Genomic DNA, 25,256 nt, shown 5'->3' with positions numbered 1-25,256 from the left:
GTGAGTTTTGGCTCAATTTAGTGGCTTTCTTAGGGCATGTGGTGTCCAGCGAGGGTATTCAGGTTGATCCGAAGAAGATAGAGGTAGTACAGATTTAGCCCAGACCGTCCTCAGCCACGGAGATTCGCAACTTTCTTAGTTTGGCAGGTTATTATCGTCGTTTTATCCAGGGATTCTCATCTATCGCATCGCCCTTGACCAAGTTGACTTAGAAGGGTGCCTCATTTGTATGGTCGGACGAGTGTGAGGAGAGCTTTCAGAAGCTCAAGACAGCTTTGACCACAGCTCCAGTGTTAGTTTTTCCATTAGCTTCAAGTTCATATACCGTGTATTGTGATGCTTCGAGAGTTGGTATTGGTTGTGTATTGATGCAGGAGGGTAGAGTTATTCCTTATCTTCTCGTCAGTTGAAGCCCCATGAGAAGAACTACCTCATTCATGATTTAAAGTTGGCTGCCATAGTTCACGCATTGAAGATTTGGAGACATTACTTGTATGGTGTGTCTTGTGAGGTGTTTACTGATCATCGTAGCCTCCAGCACTTATTCAAATAGAATGATCTTAATTTGATGCAGCAGAGATGGTTGGAGTTGCTTAAGGATTATGATATCACTATATTGTACCATCTGGGAAAGGCCAATGTGGTGGCCGATACTTTGAGTCGAAAGGCAGTGAGTATGGGGAGTTTGGCATATATTCCAGTTGGGAAGAGACCTCTTGCAATTGATGTTCAGGCCTTGGCCAATTGGTTCGTGAGGTTAGATATTTCGGAGCCTAGTCGGGTATTGGCTTGTGTGGTTTCTCGGTCTTCCTTATATGATCGCATCAGAGAGCGCCAGTATGATGATCTACATTTGCTTGTCCTTAAGGACAGAGTTCAGCACGATGATGCTTGTCCATTGGTGATGATGGGGTGTTGAGGATGCAGGGCCGGATTTGTGTGCCCAATGTGGATGGGCTTCGGGAGTTGATTCTAGAGGAGGCCCATAGCTCGTGGTATTCCATTCATCCGGGTGCCGCGAAGATGTATCAGGATTTGAGGCAGCACTATTTGTGGAGGAGAATGAATAAAGATATTATGGGATTTGTAGCTCGGTGTCTCAATTGTTAGCAGGTGAAATATGAGCATTAGAGACCGGGTGGCTTGCTTCAGTGGATAGATATTCCAGAGTGGAAATGGGAGAGGATCACTATGGACTTTGTTGTTGGACTTTCACGGACTCTGAGGAAGTTCGATGCTATTTGGGTGATTGTGGATCGGCTGACCAAGTCCGCACACTTCATTCCTGTGTGTACTACTTATTCTTCAGAGCGGTTGGTAGAGATCTATATCTGGTAGATTGTTCGGTTGCATGGTGTCCCAGTTTCTATCATTTCAGATAGGGGCACTCAGTTTACATCGCAATTTTGGAGGTCTGTGCAGCGAGAGTTGAGTACTCAGGTTGAGTTGAGCACAACTTTTCACCCTCAGATAGACCGGTAGACCGAGCGCACTATTCAGATATTAGAGGACATATTGCGTGCTTGTGTCATTGATTTCGGAGGGTCATAGGATCAGTTCCTACCGCTTACGGAGTTTGCTTATAACAACAGCTACCTGTCGAGTATTCAGATGGCTCCATATGAGGCTTTGTATGGGAGGCGGTGTAGATCTCTAGTTGGTTGGTTCGAGCTCGGTGAGGTTAGGCTATTAGGGACAGACTTGGTGCAGGATGCCATAGAGAAGGTGAAGGTGATTCAGTAGAGGCTTCGTACAGCGTAGTCAAGGCAAAAGAGCTATGTTGATAGTTAGGTTCGGGATGTGTCCTACATGGTGGGCGAGAAGGTTCTATTGAAGGTTTCACCCATGAAGGGTGTTATGAGAGTTGGGAAGAAAGGGAAATTGAGTTTGCAGTTCATTGGGCCTTTTGAGGTGCTTCAGAGGATTGGGGAGGTGGCTTATGAGCTTGCCTTGCCACCCAACTTATCGAGTGTGCATCCGGTATTTCATGTTTCTATACTCCGAAAGAATATTGGAGATCCGTCTCATGTTTTGGATTTCAGCACGGTTCAGTTGGATGATGATTTGACTTATGATGTGGAGCTAGTAGCCGTTTTGGGTCGTCAGGTTCGAAAGTTAAGGTTAAAGGATATATCTTCGGTGAAAGTGCAGTGAGGAGGTCGGCCCTTGGAGGAGGCTACCTGGGAGACCGAGCAGGAGATGCGGAGCAGATATCCTCACCTATTTGAGGCTTCAGGTATGTTTCTTGACTAGTTCGAGGACGAACGTTTGTTTAAGTTAGGGAGGATGTGACGACCCGACCAGTCGTCTCATGAGTTACCACTCCGTTTTCCCCATTTCTGCTTCTTTATGCTTTGTTTATCCGTGTTGTGTGGTCTCAGGTTGGTCGGATCGAATCCGGAATGATTTTGGTAAGGTTTGAGACACTTAGTCTTTTTTGAGGAAGCTTAAGTTGGAAAGGTCAACCTGATGTTGAATTATGTGTTAGAGGGCTCGGATATGAGTTCTGATGGTTCGGTTAGCTTCGGGAGGTGATTTGGGACTTAGGAGCGCGATTAGAATGAGTTTTGTATGTTCGAAGTAGATTTAGGCTTGAATTGGCGAAGTTGATATAGGGGTCAGAATGGAATTCCGAGAGGTATAGTAGTTCCATCGTGTCATTTGAGATGTGTGTGCAAAATTTCAGGTCATTCGGACGTGGTTTGATTGGGCTTTTGATCAAAAGCAAAATTCAGAAGATTTTGGGAACTTAGGCTTGAATCCGATGTGTTTTGGTTGATTTGATGTTGTTTGAGGTGTTTTGAAGATTGGTACAAGTTTGAATAAGGTTTTAGGATATGTTGGTGCCTTTGGTTGAGGTCCCGGGGGCCTCGGGGTGATTTCGGATGGTTGACAGGGAGTTTGAAAAATTGTTACAGATGCAGATTTTGCTGCTTTTGGTATTTTCGCACCTGCGGATTGGGGACCGCAGGTGCGACGCCACGTATGCGGGAAAGCGGTCGCAGAAGCTGGGAAGATGGCAAGAACCGCAGAAGCGGTTATAGGGACCACACCTGCGATGCCGCAGATGCGGAAAGTGGTGAATTAATTGATTTTCGTAGAAGCAGATAAAGAATCGCAAATTTGGTACAGCAGAAGCGGTAAATAGGGCCGCAGATGCGAAAATGCCTGGGCAGAAGGTATAAGTTGTGTCCTTCGCGATTTTGAGCTATTTTCACCATTTCTATCTCGGCTTTGGAGCTTTTTGGACGATTTGAAAGAGGGATTTCAAGGGAACTTCATTGAGGTAAGGAATTTGGACCTAAAACTCGTTCCTATGCTATTATTTCACGGATTAGGGCTTTGATTAATGGAATTTAAGGGCTAAAATTAGGAAACTAGGGCTTGGAAACTTAGACCTTTGCTTGAGTATTTGAAGGACCATTTGAGGTCGGATTTCGGAACTTTTGATATATATGAACTTGTGGGGAGATAAGAAATCTATTGATGTAAAAAGTATCGAATTCCAAGACGTGGGCCCGGGGGTCGGGTTTTGGTATTTCGGGATTTGTGTCGTATTTTAATTATTTTCGCTTGGGCTTCGTTCCTTTAGTATATTTTGACATACTCGTTCTAATTTTGGATAGATTCGACGCGAGTGGGTGCCAATTTGAGGAGCAAAGGCGTCGCGAGCTAGAGAATTGACCGGTTCGATGTGAGTAATGATTGTAAATGATGTTCTAGGGTTTCAGACCCCAGATTGTACATCATAGTGCTATATTGAGGTGACGCACACGCTTGATGTCGAGCGTGGGGTCGTGCACTAATGGGGATTGTGACTTGGTCCGTCCCGAATGACTATTTTACCGCGTATTTGACTGAAACCTATTTGTTATCACCATGATTTGGGCTGAATGTCATATTTGGGCCTTGTGCCAACTATTTGAACCCTTCGGGGGATTTTTACTGGTATTTCCTCACTGTTTTAACTTTATACTTGAACTCAGTCATGTTATATTTCACTGTTTTCATACTCAGCCACGTTTACTCTATTTTAACACTTACATGATCTTTTAAATGATATTTTGGTCTGAGAATCATGTTTTACTATTGCCCGAGTGGCTTATGATGATTTTGACTGAGTAAGGCCGATGGCCTATGTTGTGAGGAAACATTTGATACCAATTATGAGGCTGAGGGCCTGAGATATGTATGCCACGAGGTGGCTTGATTGATATGAGGCTGAGGGCCTAGTAATGATGCCACGAGGTGGCTTGATATTGTGTTTGGGCAGTAAGGGGCCCCTCCAGGAGTCTGTACACTCCCAGTGAGCGCGGGTACCCATTGTGATGTGAGATTGAGCCTGATGGGCTGGTATTGTTCTATGTGATTGCCCGATGGGCTGGTATTGTTCTGAGATGTTGCTAGAGGGGCGGATTTATTGATATTGTGCCCGAGGGGTGAAACTTTATATGTTTATTTCATAATTGACTGTCAACTACCTGTTTAATTGTGGAAAAAGGCTTTTCATGAAGTTAAATCGAGTTAAAGGATTTCACCTATCTTTCACTGGTTCACTGTTTTAAATGGTTTTACTGCTTCATTATAGCATGCTTTGTGCCTTACGTGATTTCCTGCTTTCAGTATATATTTATGATTATTACTCACTGAGCTGGAGTACTCAATTTACTCCCTGCACCCTGTGTGCAGATTCAGGCGTATCTGGTCCCGCTCCCGAGTGATGATCATTTTCCGGCTCAGGCGGATCCGAGGAGTCTCTAGGTAGTTGTTGGCATTCGCAGTCTAGAGCTCTTCCCTATATTACTTCTTCATGTTCTTAGTTTTTGTATTAAACTCTATAGTTATATATATTTTGAGTATTCCATTTTGTTAGATGCTCATGACTAGTTACACCCCGGTATCGGGCTCTGTTGGGTTCTTTTCTGCAAATTATGCTATTAACTGCTTAAACCTCGATTTATTTGATCATGCTTAGACTGTTTCTTAATGCTTAACTATTAATAACTGAAATGGGTAGTGTCCGCTGGCCTTGTCTTCACGAGAGGCGCCATTACGATTGGGTCCGGGTTTAGGGTCGTGACAAATGGCATCTGGGGTATATGAGGAGCAGGGAGAAATTGTCATTACCTAGTTGGGAGGAGTATATTTGGGCCTTATGTGACAGCTTTGGTGCTGAATACTCAGATCCTATGACAGAGATAATGAGCATCAAACACACTGGTTCAGCTAAGCACTATCAAAAGGCTTTTGTGGGGGTAATGACTAGTTTGGACATCTCAGTTGAGCATGCCATTAGCATCTGCTTGCATAATCTTAAGTCTGAGTTGGGTCATGCAGTCAAGGTAGGGAACCCATGTACCTTTCCCCAAGCATATTATCTAGCTAGACTTCATGAGGCTAGCTTTACTACCCAAAGTAAGGCCATAAAAGCCTCGGCAACAGGGAATTCTTGGAATAGGAATCAAGGACAGGCATTCAGTCAAGCAACAATGCTAATGTACCTAGGAATCCTACTACAGATAAGTTAGACAACACCAAGAGGAGAAGACTCACTCCTACAGAAATGGAAGAAAAAAGAGCACAAGGCTTATGCTTCTTTTGTGATGAGAAGTATGTGGTAGGATATAAGTGTCAAGCTAAAAGGAAGTTGTTCTCATTAGAAGTGTAAGAGTGTGGAATTATAGAAGAAGAAGAAGTAGTAGCAGTGGGAGAAGAGGGAGAAGAAGCAACAGAGATAGAAGCTTTGGAGAACTGTGCCATATCATTGCAGGCTTTGAATGGGACAATGGGGTACCAAACTCTAAGACTCAGAGGTTTTACTGAGCAGCAACCCTTAGAGATATTCATAGATTGTGGATCAACACACAATTTTATAGATGAAGACACAGCTAAAAGGCTAGGGTGCAAAATCAGCAAAATCAAACCTCAGTTGGTACAAGTGGCAGATGGAAGAGAAGTACCCATAGATAGCATGTGTAAAGGGGTCCAATGGTTGATGCAGGGAACTGTGTTCCAAAATGATTTCCTAGTATTTCGCATTGGGAAAAGTGATGTAGTCCTTGGAATTCAGTGGCTATATCCTTTAGATGACATCAAGTTCAACTTTAAGAAATTGTTGATGGAGTTTGAGTACCAAGGCAAGTTGTTGACCTTAAAGGGAATACAACCTAAGTTCAAGACCGTGAAAGCCAAGTCATTGGAGAAAATGATAGTGGGAGGATCTCAAATCTTCATGGTAAAGGTACAGGCAGCAGAAACTAAAGGCACAGAGTTGGAAGAGGATCAGTTGGAAGAGCAACCTACAGAAGTTAGAAGGGTGCTTGAGAAGTATGCAGATGTGTTTGGAGAACCAACTTAATTGCCACCTTCTAGGGGTGTTTTTGATCACCATATTCCACTAGTGGAAGGCACCTCACCCATGAATTCAAGGCCCTATAGGTGCTCTCCACTTCAAAAATATGTAATTGAGACTATGATCAAGGAGATACTGAAACAAGGGATTATCCAATATAGTTCAAGCCCTTATGTATCACATGTGGTACTAGTAGGGAAAAAGAATAGCTCTTATAGGTTGTGTGTGGACTATAAAGCCTTAAACAAGGCAACTGTAAAGGATAAGTTCCCAATCCCAATCATAGAGGAGTTACTGGATGAGCTAGGGGGGATCTCAGGTCTATTCCAAAATAGACTTGAGGGCTGGTTATCACCAGATAAGGATAGCAACATCAGATGTTCATAAAATAGCCTTTAAAACACATCCTGGTCATTATGAGTACTTGATTATGACATTTGGCTTGACCAATGTGTAAGCACGTGATTTTTGCCCAATATGAGAATTACTCCCAAAAATTCAAAAATAAAATGATTTTTCTTTGGTGTGCAATTTGGTGATATTTTGTGATATTTTGAATAATTATTTGTATTTGTCTGTGCGTGTTTATTTGTTAAATTAATAAAAAATACAAAAATATGTCGCATTTGCATGTAGGATTTAATTCTATAATTGTTACTAATTAAATTTGTTTACAAAAAATTAAAAATTACAAAAATAAGCATCGTTTGCATTTTTAGCATTTAATGTCCAAATATACAATTTTATGCTTAATTATTACTTAATTGTGCGTTAATTGTTATTGGGAGTTAATTTGCGCTTTTATAACTTAATTTAATTCTTAATAATAGTTTAAGTATTTTTATAATTTAGTTTTAGAGAAATAAAAGAAGAAAAAAGAGCGAAAATATAAAGAAAGTCGGAATTGGGCCTCTTCTTCAAATTTAAGCCACAAGCCTAAAAAATGGCCCAATCTTCGCTACGACCCAGTCCATTTCGAACTGGGTCGACCCAGTCCATAACCCAAAAGACCCAAACCCCCTTTTGTCTTTCATTTTTACAAAAACAAAAACAAAACAAAACAAAAGAAAAAAAAACAAAAACCCTAAAAAACCTAAAGAACACATCCGCCCCCCCCCTCCCTTTGCTTCTTCTTCTCCAAGTTTTCCTCACACCCCATCCATGGCTGCCTCCCATAGCTTCGCCTGTCGTCCTCAGTTGCGACCATGCCGTCCCCAGCTCCACCATAACACCATCGTTGTTTTGGCTTCATCATCTTCGTCGAGCTCTAACCATCGTTGCCTTTGCTTCATCGTCTTCGTTATGGTGTAACCCACGTTGCCGCTGCTTCTTCCTCACTTCATGCTGCTGCGATATCTGCTTTCATCTTCCCCGTCGCCACTGCTTCATCATCGACCAAGAAGACCATGCTGCTGCTTCTCCGTCGCAGCTGCTGCCCGGACCCGCCATTGACGCAGCCATTTTGCTCCCCGCTGCTTCTGCTTCAGCCTTCTTCTACTGCTGCTCGTCGAAGCTACTGCTGCTCGTTGAAGCTCCTGCTTCTCGTCGAAGCTCCAGCTGCCTCCGTTCATCGCCTTCTATCGCGTCTCCGTTGCTTCCATGGCCAAGTTCATCGTGGTCTGCTCATTTTATTCATCGTTGGTTCGAGCTTTGGTCGAGGCTCGTCAAGATTCATTGTTTGTTTGGTCGTTGTTTGTCGTTTCAATCCGGTTAGTAGTTTTTAAATTTTATTTCGTCTGTTATTTTGTTTTGATATTTTTCGAATCTAAAATCGGCGAATGTTTGCTTTGTTCATGTCTATGGTTAGATATTTGATTTTTTTGGTTTTGTTCATGTTCATGTTGTTTGTTAAATTAATTTTCAGATTTCAAAATAAAAGTTTAATTAGTTGTTTTCATGTTTATTTCATGTTTGTATTATTGTTTAAGTAAGTATTTGTTAGTTTGATGTTTGTTAGATTCAAATTGAAATTTAATCAACTATTTCTTCAATTTATTTCATGTGTTTATGTATTGTTAGAAATTGTTAATATTGTTAAGTTCAAGTTTAAGTTCATAATTGTTTCTTCGTCGATCTTGTTATTTGTTTAAAGAATTTAGTTGTATTAAAGGAATATATTGTTTTAATCGTTTAATCCGTCATGTTTTGTTGTCTTAAAATAGATTCATTCATGTTCATACTTTGTTTTGATGATCTTGAATCCGAATTTTTGTATAGTTTGATTTCTTGTTTACCATTTATGATTATTGCTTGAATTGTTCTCATAATCTTGTTTAAAGTTTAATATAAGAATTGTTTGTTGTAATGTTGTTAGAGTTGATTTTAAGTTCAATATGATTGAATTTAGAAATCTTCATACTTTGTTTGTTGTTGTTGAATCCGAAAATAGGATTGTTTGTTGCTAAAATATTGTTCAATCAAATTTTAGTTGTTCTTTGTTGTTCAATTTGTGTTCATGTGATTTGTTGTTGAAATGTTGTTAAAATCATGTTCATGTGATATTGTTGTTATGATGTTCATCCGTGTTCATATTGTTGTTTGAACATTGTTAGAAATTGATCATATTGTCTATATTTTGGTTAAGTTTGATTAATTGATGTGTTATAGCTGATGGGTAGTTTGGTAAATTTGTAATACGTTCAGGGGTAGTTTGGTAATTTCAGTAAGGTCGGAAGGGGTAGTTTAGGAATTGTACATTTTTGTGAAATTGTTTATTTGAAGCATGGGGGACAAAATGAAATGGGGTGGGTTGTGATATGATTATTTAATATAAAGGGGGGACAAGATTTAAATTAAAGGGGAATCTTGCATTATTTTAAATAAAGCATGGGGGACAAAATATAATGGGGTGGTGTGATATATTTATTTAATGTAATGGGGATGAGTGGGAAGATAATGGGTTTGGTAGAGAAAGGGATTGATTTTAATTGATTTATGGGATGGGATATATATATGTGAAGTCTTGAACACAAGAGAAAGGACAGAAAAAAAGAGATTGAAAAAAAAAGCTGAACATTTATTCCGAAAAAAAAAACTTGAAACTCTCAAGAAAAGAAAAACATACAAAGAAAAAAAATTGAAAATTAGAAGAGAAAGTAGTACACACCTGATAAATATTCTGGTATACAGGTGTAGAAATTAAGGGTTGAAGATTAACTAGCCTTTCAAAAATCTGAAAATTTCCTTTGGTTTCTGTCCATTATTTTCGGCATTCCTGGATTTTATTTTGAATTTTTCAAAGCTGTCACTGGGATTTTCGTTGACTGGTTATTGCTGGTTATTGTTGCTGTTGCTGTGTTACGTATTACGTTGCTGACTTTCTTCTTCTTATATTGACAATATCAGGTACACAACTGTAATTTTGGCATTTTGTAAGCTGAAATGAAGAATGGAGTGTTAAATTTTTAATTTAGTTTAATTTAATTTTTTGTATTGTATTTAGGTTATTCATGTATTATTATTCCGTAAATCACTGTCATCGGCATAACTAGGCATATTATAGCGACATATTAAATAACGTCTTTACCAGATTATTAGGAAATATATTTAAACCTGATTATTAATTAAAATTGTTTAAATAAAAAAAATATAGAAGAAATAACGTAAAAATGGCGTTATTGAATCAGTTTGGCAAAAATTAACTAAGTTCCTTATTCATAAGGTTTTTCGTCAACGATAAGTTAATCCGAATCATGTAGTCAATTTCAGTTATAACATGAATTAGTTTGCAAACAAGTATTAGGACATGATGAATTAAAACAAAGTTAGTTAATGTTAAATTGTTTAAATTTTTAGAAATATGATTTAGTACTCAAGTTTTTATTTTTATTTCTTTCAATTTTCAGTATTTGTAAATAATTAGTTTCAATAAGCTTAAGTCTTACTAATAATTTGAATTTTAATCCAACTATGGGATAATTAGTTTTTTTTTATTTTTTTACTTTTCGATAATTCCATGTTGTATTTATGATTATAATTTTATTACTTTCTGTTAATATCTGTTTTTCTCTTCTATTTAATATGTCATTTTCAAGAATGTAGATATTGATTTTATATTTATAAAAAACTTAGTAATAATAAAAAGGTTGTCATTAAAGGATATTATTAAAGGATTTCGCTAAAAATAAATAGATGTAAATAATACAAATGTATAGGATTCTCCAATCTCATTTATTTATTTAATTATTTTAAAAAAAATTACTTAGAATTTGGGATGGATTGTTTAGTGAATTTCACTTCCTTCCCAAAAGATAATGACGCGTTAGACTCTTTAGGCGCGATTTAATTAATTTTACCTTCTTAAACTCGGATGCGCATTTCATGCGACCCAAATCTAAATCCTAAAACATCAAATAAAATATGTTTCGTATTGTGGGTGCATTTCATGTGACACAATCCAAAGATATGTTTTAAGCGATGTTCACATTCCTAAAAAATAATAATTATAATAATAAAGCGGTAAAAGATAAAATTTGCACATGGTTCATAATTGTATTAAAAATCAGATAAATAAGCCGAATATAACAGTTGAGCGACCGTGCTAGAACCACGGAACTCGGGAATGCCTAACACCTTCTCCCGGGTTAACAGAATTCCTTATCCGGATTTCTGGTACGCAGACTGTAATATAGAGTCATTCTTTTCCTCGATTCGGGATTAAAATTGGTGACTTGGGACACCCTAAATCTCCCAAGTGGCGACTCTGAAATAATTAAACCAATCCCGTTTCGATTGTCCTTTAATTGGAAAAACTCCCTTCGCCCTTCGCGGGGTCGGAAAAAGGAGGTGTGACAGCTCTGACGACTCTGCTGGGGATAAATACCAGAACCAGTGGTTCAGGGTTAGAAATTCGAGCTCATATAAATTGTTATATTTGGTTTTATCTGATTTTTACATGTTTGAGCCTAATGTGCTAAATGCTGCTTTTACCGCTTTGATATTACATGAACTGTGTATAAACTGTGCCGAAACCCATCTCCTCTCTGAGTCTTCTAAATCATGAAGAAGGGTGTACTTCGTACGACTTCTTTTCTGTATAGTGTAAAAACCCAATTTAGAACGAGGTTCGGACAAGTTGCTAAGCCGGTGAAGCTTCTGTATTCCCGGTACGCTACCCCCCCTCGGCTCGAGTTGTCTGCTCGGGTAAGCCAGGTCTAGAACAAACACCCAGGTTCTGAACCTAGTATAACAAAGCCACATGCCGGATCCCTAGTAGGAACGTTTGTTTGCATCACGTGCATCTGACTTTGGAGGCTCAACACAGGGGTTGGGTCTGTCTAGGACAGGTGCACCAAAAATGAAAATGACCATCCTGATGCATCTTATTTGTTTTATGTGCATTTATTTGCTCGGTCTTGCATGTTGACCGGCTTCTGAGTCTCGGGAGTGTAAAGAATAAAATAAAATAAAAATAGCAAGTGGAAAGTTAGATGATTAATTTAGAAAAATCATTGTCCAAGTACTGTCGAAATGCTGCCGAATTTTTTTTTAAAAAAAAACATATATATTTTTTTTTGTTTGTTTGCTTAGTGTGTAGGAATAATTCTTTTATTTTAATTTGCTTTATTTTCAAAAAAAAAAAAAGATAAAAAAAAAAGGAAAATAGTTTTTTTGCTATAAAAGAAAAAGGAAAAATTTGTTTGTTTTCAAAAATTAGTTAGTTTATAGCCTGAACTACGCGGGTCTGATTCTCACCGGATGTGAGATCAGAGGCAAACCTCTTTGGTTTCGGCTCACTGTATTCAAAAAAAAAAAAAATCCAAAAATATTTAACATTACTCACTTCTTTAGAAAGTTTTTCTTTTAGACCTCAAATTATTTTTTTTAAAAAAAATATATTTCCTTTTAATTTCAAAATCCCATTTATTTGATTAAAAGATATTCAAAATAAAATTCAAAAATATTTTTTTTCTGTAGTATTTCTTTCATAAATTCAGAATATTAGTTCAAAAATATTTCCTTTCTCCTTAAAAGTTTTTTTCAAAAAAAAAAAAAAAAAAAATTTAAAGTCCAAAAAATATTTCTTTAAAATATAGATAGTTTTTAAGTCAAATAAAAGTTTTTCCTTCTTTAATCACTATAATAAATGTGCAGGATGAGCACAAGTCAAAATGAACCATTCTCAGTGTGTAGCGAGGTCCCTTCGCAACTCCACATGTGGTGGAATGATATGGGAAAGGATAGTATAAAGATAGTGGAAAGAGTTTTGGGAGGTTTTGTCGATCTGTTGAATATCAAGCCAAGGACAGATATCATCGAGGCTCTAATACCGTTTTGGGACCCAACACGCAACGTGTTTCGTTTTGCTGACTTTGAACTTTCACCTACACTAGAGGAAGTCGCCGGATATGCGGGGTTGAATGGGAAACTAAGAGGGCAGTATTTACTTTCACCAAGACCAGTATCTCCGCACGCGTTCTTGGATTTGCTAAGCATTAGTCGGAAGGTACAGAATGATGATTTGTCGAAGGGATGTTGTACTCTCCAATTCTTGTATCAACGGTACGGAATTCCTCAGGGTTTGGAAGAACCAAACCTCGGATTAATTCACACTGGGAACAGAATCAAGTGGGAAGCAAGACGTACTTTGGCATTTATCACAACATTTCTGGGAGTTGTGGTCTGTCCCCGCAAAGATAAAAAAATAGAGATAGGCCTTGTAGGGATGGCCGATGTTGCAATCAAAAGAACCGACAGTACTGTGGTTCCTTTGATTTTGTCCGAAATCTACCGAGCTTTAACTATATGCCGAGAAGGAGGCAAGTTCTTTCAGGGATGCAATCTGTTACTCCAGCTGTGGATGCAAGAACACCTCCATCACCGAGTGGGATACATGAACCACGGGTTGACTGAGAGAAACTGCATTAGCGGCTTTGAGAAACGAATGACAGGCGTCATATTTCCCGAAGGCGTCGAAGCATGGCTTGCACAATTGAGGTCAACAACAGCCGACCAAGTTGAATGGGCATTTGGGTGGTTGAATGATACTGAGGTAATATACATGGCGGCCGAGGAATGTCATGTTCTTTTGATGGGACTTCGTAGCATCCAACCATATGCTCCTCATCGGGTACTGCGCCAACTAGGAAGATTTCAGGTAATTCCCACTGATGAGGATCTAAGCAAGCACGCCATTGAGTTGAGTCCAGGAGTCGTGTTCCCCGAAGGAAAAATTAGAAAGATGTGGCACGAATGTAGATTCCTTGAACCCAAGACTATGGTTCGAGAGCTGGCTAAGGGTGAGGTAGACCCAAAATACGATGTTTGGTTCGGGAAAAGGTTCCAGATTCGTCATAGGCCTGCCAAAAGAGCTCACGTCCAACAATTTACGGATGATTTGCAGGAACAGTGGGGCTGGTTAGTGAGAGAGGAAGGCTACCGGGTTGAAATCGGTAAGCTGAAGCGACAAATTGAAAGGCTTATGTTTGAAAACAACGTTCAAGTAGCCTCAGAGCAGGGTGAGAAGAACAAATTAGCCAAAGAAAACCAGGCACTGAAAGCCCGAATCCGCCAAGTCAGTAAGAGTGATAGTGACCGACAGAAACGTCGATCTGATGAAAGGTTGATAGCGGAATTGAGAAATCAAGTCAGCCAAAGCCGAGAAGGCTTGGAGAGATCCCAGGCTTGTATAACAAGAATGCGGGTCAGGTGGGCTACAGTTACAACATCACGGAGAGAGCACCTATGGCAAGTAAAAAGGGACTACGAAATGAGTGTTGCGACATTGAGAGAGATAAACTCCATTCTCAATAATCGGGTCCTCAAACAAGCCCAGGATGCTAGAACATATAGAGAACACTGCCATGAGTCGATAGCCCGGATGGAAGAACAAATGGAGAGGTTCCAAGAGCAGCTCATTGACAATACTCGAATATTGGGACTAAAGAATCAACGGATAGAACAGCTGTGCATAGAGAGGGATAGAATCAGGGGTAGGATCAATGATATAGGGCGCTATATCACCACAAAGTGCCTAACATGTGAAGAGATGCCTCGTGATGTCCTATTTGCCTCAATCATGGGTTATGTCCATCAGATCATGGAGGAACTAAAAAGCTTGCAAAGAAGCCTGGCCCCCAAGCCCGCGGAAAGGCCGAATGATGCCTCGCGGGCACCAAAATTCAAAGCTTTAATGTATCCCTAGTTCAATCTTGCACTTGTTTGTTTTTCGAGTCTGTTGTCTACCCATATGTTTTTTTCTTTTCTTCAAACATTCTCAAAAAAAAATATATATATATATATATATATATATATAAAGTCTGTATTTTTTGTTTTTTTGTGATGGCTTGTAATAGCATTATTTTTGAGTAATAAAAAATAAAAATAAAAAATATATTTGGTCTTATGGCACGAACTACGCTTGGTCTGATTCGTGCGGGGTCACGATACGTAGGCAATCTCTATAGGATTCGACCGTAAAAAAAAAAAAAAAAAAAAAAAAAAAATATATATATATATATATATATATATATATATATATATATATATATATATATTTGTCAGAGCAAAAATAGGCCGGGATGATGCATGCGGTCAGAGCAAAAGCATGTTAGAAATGATTAACTGCCTAGGAGCATTGCATCCCCCTAACGTGCAATTACAATATCTGTTAAGACTCTACCACTGACAAGTTTGTTGTTTTTTCCAATCAATATCAGTTAGTTGTTAGAGCGTACTGGCACCGTACCATTATCAGACAAGATCAAAAGGTCCTATACCAGAAAGCATGACTGGGTCAGACAACAGCGTTGAGTCAGAAAAAACGGCCAATCAGATGCTGAAGGAAGCCCTGGAGAAAATGGAAAAAATGAGGCTAGAAATGAATGAAATGCAGATAGCCTTAGCTAGAGCCCAGAAGGGGCAAGAACTACCCGTTACTCCTACCCTCCAACCAACACACACGCCGGAATACCCCTCTCCCGGTCCTTCAACAAGTTTCCCAAGCCATCACTATTATCAGGGAAGAGAGGCTTATGATTCCCAAGCTCCACCACCCACTCAAAACCCTCCTCCACCAAATGTTCCCGTCTTTGTGGCACCTCCCCCAGCCCCATTGCACAGATCATCTAGTGAGCCACTGTTTCAGGCTCACGATACACAATATTACCCCCCTGAACTCACATTCAAAGCACCCGAGCCACATACCTATAATCCCCACTTTGAGGTCCCGGCGGAGATTGAAAAGCCGGCTAAGAGCCCAGAGCAGGACGAGGTGATGCGGAAATTTAAAAGCCTGGAGCAATCCTTCAGGAACATACACGGGTTAGGTAACCAAGTCAGCGTGGCTTACAAGGATCTATGCCCTTTCCCTGACGTTCAATTACCAGCAGGGTTCAAAATGCCCAAGTTCGATTTATACGAAGGGCATGGTGATCCTATGGCACATCTACGAGGTTTTTGTAGCAAAATGAGGGGAGCAGGGGGCAAAGATGAGCTATTAATAGCTTACTTTGGCCAGAGTTTGAGCGGGTCGGCGTTAGAGTGGTATACAAGACAAGATCCGAGCAGGTGGTACACCTGGGATGACTTGGCACAGGCTTTCGCAGGACATTTCCAATACAACCTTGAGATAGTCCCAGACCGTCTCACATTGCTAAAGCTCGAGAAGAAACCCGGAGAGAGCTTCCGGGAATTTGGGTTCCGATGGAGAGAACAGGCAGCCAGAGTTGATCCCCCAATGAGAGAAGGAGAAATGGTGGATTACTTCTTACAAACTCTCGAGCCAACTTACTTTGGTCACTTGGTGACGTCAGTTGGCAAATCATTTAATGAAGTTGTGAAAATGGGAGGTATGATAGAAGAGGGACTTAAGTCCAATAAGATCCTGAGTTATTCGGCAATTAAGGCAACAACTCAGGCCATTCAGAGCGGCACGGGAGGTGCGCTAGGGAAGAAAAGGAGAGAGGAGGTCACGACATTAGAGGCCGACAATTGGTCCAGATCTAGAGGTCCTTCCCCTCATTACCAACCCAGACCCCATCGTCTAAACTACCCACACATTCCAAATTACCCTCCACAACCCTACTACCAACCACAAGAACAACATTTCACCGTCCATCAAGCCCAGACATACACCCAACCTCCGGTTCGCCCACAATGGCGCGCGCCGGTTCCCCACAATACATACCCACCTCCACATAACACATACCCACCACCACAAAACACCTATCCACCACCAAGAGCCTACAGGAACCCTCCAGGGATGGGTTTCAGGGGAAATCCGGCCGCCAGAAATGAAAGATTGCAGAGGCAAAGAACTTTTACTGAGTTGGGGGAAACTTATATTGCCTTGTTCCACAAATTGAGGCAGTTGGGTTTATTAAATCCTGTTGAGCCTAGATTACCAAATCCCTTACCCCAAAATATGGATCACTCGGTAAGATGTGAATATTGTTCGGGAGCTCCCGGACATGATACCGAGAAATGTTGGAGGCTGAAACATGCAATACAAGATCTTATTGATACCAACAAGATCGAGGTACAGGCACCGGAGGCACCTAACATTAACCAGAACCCATTGCCAAAGCACCCTGAAGCCCACATGATCGAGCTTGTGCACGAAGGAGGGGAGCCGAAGAAACCCCCACAGACAGTGATGATGATCCGTGCCACTCCAAAAGAAAAATCGATCAATGAGGAAGCAGGGGTACAGTTGAAGGGGGAAGATGTCAAGCCAGTGGTGATATTGGGGAAGAATCCATCTGCCGCTACAAGGAAACCAGAACCAGCCAAGTTGGTAATAACGGGAGCATCATCTGCACCCGTGGTTGTTGTGAAAGGGGTCTGTAGGGAACCGGTCATCATAAAACCAGTAGTCCAAACACCAATGATGGATAGCAAGGCTGTGCCTTGGAAGTATGAGAAGGCAGTGGTGATGTACAAGGGACAACAAGTGGAGGAGAATAGTTGTGAGGCGCAGGGACTGACTCGATCAGGACGGTGTTTTGCTCCGGCAGAGTTGAGAAGACCCAATCCAGCTGCAATAAAGAAACCTGTGTCAGAAGAAGAAGCTGAGGATTTCTTAAAGAAGATGAAAGTGCAGGATTACTCCGTGGTCGAACAATTGAAGAAAACACCGGCCCAGATCTCACTGCTATCATTATTAATCCATTCGGATGAACATCGTCGGGCCCTGATGAAGATACTGAATGAAGCTCATGTGCCCAATGAGATTTCTGTAAATCACCTGGAAACGATTGCCAACAAAATTTTCGAGGTGAACAGGGTAACATTTTCAGATGATGATCTGCCAGTGGAGGGCACGGAGCATAATAAAGCTCTCTACCTAACTGTCAAATGTGAAGATTCGGCAGTTACTCGGGCATTAGTGGATAACGGCTCAAGTGCCAATATTTGTCCATTATCCACCCTGAACCAATTGAAGATCGACCACGGAAGAATCCAAAAGAATAGCATTTGCGTCCGAGGATTTGACGGAAATGGAACAGCCACCGTGGGGGATATTATACTTGAGTTGACCATCGGTCCAGTCCAGTTTACCATGGAATTCCAGGTATTAGATGCTACGGTATCTTATAACTTTCTGTTGGGACGACCGTGGATCCATGCAGCCAAAGCAGTGCCATCCACCTTGCATCAGATGGTCAAGTTCGAGTGGGATAGACAAGAGGTCGTGTTGCACGGCGAGGACACTGCGTGCACCGTAGGAGGCGCCATTGTACCCTTCATAGAGACCAATGATGACAAAGGTCCCTGGGTCTACCAGATTTTTGATGCAGTGTCGGCAAACAAGTTCCCCGAGGGTGAAATCATTCAGCATCCTAGGATAGCTTCCGCAACGGTTATGATGGTTTCAGAAATGCTGGGTAATGGGTTTATGCCAGGAAAAGGCTTGGGAGCTGAACTTCAGGGAATTGTTCAACCTGTTTCCTTGCCCAAGAATTTGGAGACCTTTGGGTTGGGGTTCAAACCGACTGCGGCAGATGTAAAACGAGCTCGGAAAATGAAGAAGAAAGTTTGGTTTCTTCCCAAACCTGTGCCACGTCTCTCAAGATCTTTTGTTAGAGCAAGCGCCAAGGGGTCACCAGTCCCGAAAGTTCTCGGGCGATTGATTGGGATTGACGGGGATCTGAATCAGAGTTTCGAAAGATTGTTCACTAATGTCAATATGGTAGAAGTCGGAGAGGGTTCCAGTGGAACAGACATACAGTTTATGGGGCCTGAAGCCAAAACCAACAATTGGACGGTTACTCCTCTTCCTACTCGGGGAGAGTCCTGGTAGTAGGCTTTGATTTTTGCTTTTTTATTTTTCGGATTATTCAGGGTGTAATCCAAATCTCATTTTATCTTGTAAAAGTGTGAACCCTGTTATCCCGCATTTTAATAAAATTCTTTTCTTGTCTCATTTTAATTTTGTTTTATTCTTTTCTCTTTCTGAACAGTTCTCTTTTTACTGGTTCTAATGACATGGCATGCACGACGGATCTTCGACCTAGTCTAATAAATCAATCTGACTCTGATTTAATGATACAAGAGATCGATTATGACGATGAGTCTGAATATGATGAGGATAAAGCCTTCGAAGAAATAAACCGAGAACTATGCCAATTTGAAGAGAAACCCAAGCCTAATATGAATGACACCGAGGCTGTAAATCTAGGGGATGCGGATAATGTCCGAGAAACCAAAATCAGCATCCACATTGAGCCTAGCATCAGGGAAGAATTAATCAAAGCACTCATTGAGTTTAAAGATGTTTTTGCATGGTCGTATGACGACATGCCGGGTTTAAGCACCAAGCTAGTGGTTCACAAATTACCCATTGACCCGACATGCCTCCCCGTCAAGCAGAAACTGAGGAAGTTCAAGACAGATATGAGTGTGAAGATTAAAGAAGAAGTAACCAAGCAACTGCAAGCAAAGGTTATTCGGGTCTCTCGATATCCTGATTGGTTGGCTAATGTAGTGCCAGTACCAAAGAAAGATGGGAAGATCAGGGTATGCGTCGACTACCGTAATCTGAACAGGGCAAGCCCAAAGGATAACTTTCCATTGCCCAATATCCATATCTTGATCGACAATTGCGCCGGGCGAGAAATCGGCTCCTTTGTGGATTGCTACGCTGGGTATCATCAGATTTTGATGGATGAAGAAGATGCAGAGAAAACAGCTTTCATTACGCCATGGGGGACTTATTGTTATCGGGTAATGCCATTCGGTTTGAAGAACGCTGGGGCAACATACATGAGAGCAATGACTACTGTGTTCCATGATATGATACACAAAGAGATCGAAGTGTACGTAGATGATGTGATCATCAAATCCAAGCATCAGGAAGACCACGTAGCAGACCTTAGGAAGTTTTTCCAAAGGCTTCGAAGGTACGACATTAAGCTCAACCCAGCCAAATGTGCATTTGGTGTTCCATCTGGAAAGCTGTTAGGATTTATCGTCAGTCGGCGAGGCATTGAGTTGGATCCGTCAAAGATCAAATCCATCCAGGAATTGCCGCCACCAAGGAATAAAACAGAAGTAATGAGTCTGTTGGGAAGATTGAACTATATCAGCAGATTCATCGCTCAGCTCACAACAACTTGTGAACCCATCTTTCGATTGCTGAGGAAAGATGCCGCGATAGAATGGACGGCAGAATGTCAGGAGGCATTTGACCAGATCAAAGGTTATTTATCCAATCCACCTGTATTGGTTCCACCTGAGTCGGGGAGGCCATTAATCCTTTATCTAACGGTCCTGGATCATTCGTTTGGTTGCGTGTTGGGTCAACACGACATCACAGGAAGAAAAGAGCAAGCCATCTATTATCTCAGCAAGAAGTTTACAGTCTATGAGAATAAGTACACTCAACTTGAGAAGACATGTTGTGCTCTAACTTGGGTAGCACAGAAGTTTAAGCATTATCTGTCGTCACATACTACTTACCTTATTTCACGTCTGGATCCATTAAAGTATATTTTCCAGAAGCCTATGCCCACAGGAAGATTGGCAAAATGGCAGATATTACTCACAGAGTTCGACATTGTCTATGTGACGAGGACGGCCATGAAAGCTCAAGCATTGGCCGATCACTTGGCTGAGAATCCTATTGATGAAGAATACGAGCCTTTGAGGACGTATTTTCCTGATGAAGAAGTGATACATATAGAGGAGTTAGAACTGAATGAGGAGCCAGGGTGGAAGCTTTTCTTTGACGGGGCTGCTAATGCAAAAGGAGTTGGAGTAGGAGCAGTACTTATTTCAGAAACAGGAACATCACTATCCTGTTACAGCTCAGCTACGTTTCTATTGTACTAACAACATGGCTGAATATGAGGCATGTATTTTGGGCCTACGATTGGCTGCAGACATGGATGTTCAGGACGTCTTGGTCTTGGGAGACTCGGACCTCCTAGTACATCAGATCCAGGGTGAATGGGAAACACGGGATTTGAAGCTTATACCATATCGACAATGTTTGCACGATCTGAGCAAGCGATTTCGATCAGTGGAGTTCAGACACATCCCGAGAGTTCACAATGAGGTTGCCGATGCTTTGGCCACTTTAGCATCGATGTTGCACCATCCAGACAAAATCCATGTTGACCCATTGTATATTCAGGTTCGTGATCAGCATGCCTACTGCAACATAATAGAAGAAGAAATGGATGGCGAGCCATGGTTTTATGATATCAAGGAATACCTCAGGATGGGGATATACCCGGAGCAGGCAACCGGAGATCAAAAGAGAGCCATTCGACGACTGGCAAATGGATTTTTCCTCAGTGGAGGAATGTTGTACAAAAGAACCCCAGATCTGGGATTGCTGAGATGTATTGATGCAGGTCAAGCCACGATAGTGATGACAGAGGTACATGCTGGAGTCTGTGGGCCCCATATGAGCGGATATGTGTTGGCAAAGAAGATTCTGCGAGCGGGATATTATTGGCTCAGTATGGAGCATGATTGTATCAGTTTCGTACGAAAATGCCATCAGTGTCAGATACACGGAGATCTGATTCATTCTCCACCAATGGAATTGCACACAATGTCCGCACCATGGCCATTTGTAGCATGGGGCATGGATGTCATTGGGCCTATCGAGCCGGCAGCTTCGAACGGTCACAGGTTCATTCTGGTAGCCATCGATTATTTCACTAAGTGGGTTGAAGCCAAAACTTTTAAGTCTGTAACCAAGAAGGCAGTGGTGGATTTCGTCCATTCCCATATCATTTGTAGATTTGGGATCCCAAATATAATAATCACGGACAATGGTGCTAATCTTAACAGCAACTTGATGAGAGAAGTATGTGAACAGTTTAAGATTACACACCGTAATTCCACCCCGTATCGGCCCAAGGCGAATGGAGCAGTTGAGGCAGCCAACAAAAATATAAAGAAGATATTGAGGAAAATGATTGAAGGATCCAGACAATGGCATGAAAAGCTACCATTTGCGTTGTTAGGATACCGCACTACTGTTCGTACTTCAATAGGTGCGACTCCTTATTTGTTGGTATACGGAACCGAAGCAGTAATACCAGCAGAAGTTGAAATTCCTTCCCTTCGAATTATCGCTGAGGCCGGGATTGACGATGATGAATGGGTCAAAACCCGACTAGAGCAGCTGAGTTTAATGGATGAAAAAAGATTGGCAGCAGTATGTCATGGCCAGTTGTATCAAAAGAGAATGGCAAGAGCATACAATAAGAAGGTGCGCCCCAGAAAATTTGAAGTAGGGCAACAAGTATTGAAACGGATCCTCCCACATCAGATTGAGGCAAAAGGCAAGTTCGCCCCGAATTGGCAAGGGCCGTATATTGTGACCAGAGTATTATCCAATGGCGCTTTACGTCTGACGGATGTTGAAGGAAGATGCGTCGACATGGCTATCAATTCTGATGCAGTCAAAAGATATTATGTGTAATTTCTTTTGTTGTTTATTTGTTTGTTTGTACTTAGTGCTTATCGGATAATGAAATGACGGAGGCAATTCTTTCTTCTATCCAAACACTTTTAACCTTTGCTTTACCCCTTTGAGCCATACTTATCTTTTTATACCCCTCTCTTGGAATCATTAATAAATGTATGGAAAAAAAAAACTTTTTGAAGGTCGCAAGAAAATAAAGGAGTCAGTGAACTACGTTCGACCTGATTCCTCAAAGAGGATACGTAGGCGCCTCACGGCTCGGTCATAAGGTAATAAAAAAAAAATCAAAAGAAAAATCCCCAAGTAAGAAAACTGGGGCAGAAATTATGTTTCTAAATTTTGAAAAAAAAAAGAAAAAAAAAGGAGTTTGATTCCAAGAGTTGTAATACTTTACCCATCAAAGTTATTTTGAATTTTATATCCTTTTCTTCTAAAACCTATATTATATCCAAAAAAGACCTCCCGATCAGTATCCGAGAGGTGTTAAGATAGGCAAATGAAAACCAAGAATAAAACATCGGTCCCTGACTGAATGAGGATCATGAATTGAAAGAATTTATAGCCAAAAGAATTCCCGGCAGAGATAAATCTTATCGGCAACACTCCAATCCCAAGCTGAGAAAATAAGATGAGAGAGTCTTATCGGCGAAAACCTTCACAGGCGCCATAAGGCGACGTAAGCTGAGAAATACAAAATGAGAGAGTCTTATCGGTGAAAACCTTCACAGGCACCATAAGGCGACGGGAGTTGTGAGAAATGAGAGAGCCTTGTTAGTGAAAACCCCGCGAAGGGCACTATAAGGCGACAAGATAGATTGACGGAAAAGATCCGTATTTTGCGAAGAATTGGGCACCTATTTATCCCCAGCAAGTGAAGACATCAGAAAGTTTGATCGACACAAATAGACTGGGTTGATTAATCCGGAATGCACAACATGATCGTTGGAATTAGTTATATCACCCAGATAAGTTCATTTTTTTTCCCCATCATTTGTTCAGAAAGATTTTCTCTTTCTCTATCTTTTCATTTCTTTGTTTAAAAGAATTTTTCTAGAAATTTATGTTTTAAGGAAGGTCTTTCAGAGCTTACTACCAGTTGCCAAAATGGTACAACATAAAATGTGAAAAGGGCAGGCAAGAGACAAAGCAATAAGACAAAAGACGTTGGTTGCTAGGCCGAATAATACTGTCTTAAAATGTCAAGGAAAGTACGGGGAAGAGCCGGAAAAAAAAAAAAAAAAACATGTTGAGGAAATTGTAAGCCAAGTTCCAAGACGATCCCCAGAGTACTGCGACCGAATATCGACCAAGTTCCGAGGTGGTCAGACAACACAGAAGGGGAAGGGAAGAAAGGAAAATCCCTCTTCGGCAAAATAACCTCCAGAAATTTTTGAGATACAAAATGGTGAAGGGATAAATGGAAAAACCATCCCCAGCAGAATGTTATCCCCAGCAAATAACATCATCCCCAACAAGTTTTGAGAACGCCGAACAAGAATAAGGGAAAGGGAACAATCATCCCCATCAGGAGTGACATGACCACTCGCCATAATTAAAAAAAAAAAAAAAAAAAACTAACTAAATTTTCTTTGATTTGAACAGGAAAATAAAGTGTTGATGATGGCCTAAAGATACGCCATAAGAAAGATCGCCAGAATTGGGGCAGAAAATTTTCTGCCACAAGTGGAAATTTTCTCGGAGAATCGAGGAAACAAATTCAAATTATTCTTTACCAATTAGGCGCCCACCAGTATAATGCGGGAATACATTTTATGTTTTCATTTCATGTTCTAGGTCACCCACCAGTATAATGCGGGCAAGCATTTCTGTCTTTTCATTACATGTTCTAGGTCACCCACCAGTATAATGCGGGTATACATTTATGTTTTCATTTCATGTTCTAGGTCACCCACCAGTATAATGCGGGTATACATTTATGTTTTCATTTCATGTTCTAGGTCGCCCACCAGTATAATGCGGGTATGCATTTATCTTTTCATTTCATGTTCTAGGTCACCCACCAGTATAATGCGGGTATACATTTATGTTTTCATTTCATGTTCTAGGTCGCCCACCAGTATAATGCGGGTATGCATTTATCTTTTCATTTCATGTTCTAGGTCGCCCACCAGTAAAATGCGGGAATACATTTAAGTTCTAGGTCGCCCACCAGTATAATGCGGGTATGCATTTATCTTTTCATTTCATGTTCTAGGTCGCCCACCAGTAAAATGCGGGAATACATTTAAGTTCTAGGTCGCCCACCAGTATAATGCGGGAATACTTTTAAGTTCTAGGTCACCCACCAGTAAAATGCGGGAATACATTTAAGTTCTAGGTCACCCACCAGTATAATGCGGGTATACATTTATGTTTTCATTTCATGTTCTAGGTCGCCCACCAGTATAATGCGGGTATGCATTTATCTTTTCATTTCATGTTCTAGGTCACCCACCAGTATAATGCGGGTATACATTTATGTTTTCATTTCATGTTCTAGGTCGCCCACCAGTATAATGCGGGTATGCATTTATCTTTTCATTTCATGTTCTAGGTCGCCCACCAGTAAAATGCGGGAATACATTTAAGTTCTAGGTCGCCCACCAGTATAATGCGGGTATGCATTTATCTTTTCATTTCATGTTCTAGGTCGCCCACCAGTATAATGCGGGAATACATTTAAGTTCTAGGTCGCCCACCAGTATAATGCGGGAATACTTTTAAGTTCTAGGTCGCCCACCAGTATAATGCGGGAATATTTTTAAGTTCTAGGTCGCCCACCAGTATAATGCGGGAATACATTTAAGTTCTAGGTCGCCCACCAGTATAATGCGGGAATATTTTTAAGTTCTAGGTCGCCCACCAGTAAAATGCGGGAATACATTTAAGTTCTAGGTCGCCCACCAGTATAATGCGGGAATACATTTCAGTTCTAGGTCGCCCACCAGTATAATGCGGGAATACATTTCAGTTCTAGGTCGCCCACCAGTATAATGCGGGAATACGTTTCAGTTCTAGGTC

At 40.9% G+C, this 25,256-nt stretch overlaps 1 protein-coding gene across 1 annotated transcript; it reads left to right on the top strand.

Annotated features, from left to right (window-relative positions):
* Window positions 1-5,099: 5,099 nt before the first annotated feature.
* LOC138874161 (uncharacterized) lies at window positions 5,100-6,358 on the top strand. Its single transcript, XM_070152669.1, has 3 exons — window positions 5,100-5,342; window positions 5,459-5,617; window positions 5,771-6,358. The coding sequence occupies exons 1-3, from the start codon at window positions 5,100-5,102 to the stop codon at window positions 6,356-6,358; spliced, it is 990 nt and encodes a 329-aa protein (XP_070008770.1).
* Window positions 6,359-25,256: the final 18,898 nt, after the last annotated feature.

This window comes from Nicotiana sylvestris, chromosome 7 (assembly GCF_000393655.2).
Source record: "Nicotiana sylvestris chromosome 7, ASM39365v2, whole genome shotgun sequence".
Taxonomy (NCBI): domain Eukaryota; kingdom Viridiplantae; phylum Streptophyta; class Magnoliopsida; order Solanales; family Solanaceae; genus Nicotiana; species Nicotiana sylvestris.
This window is presented reverse-complemented; position numbering and strand designations above follow the sequence as displayed.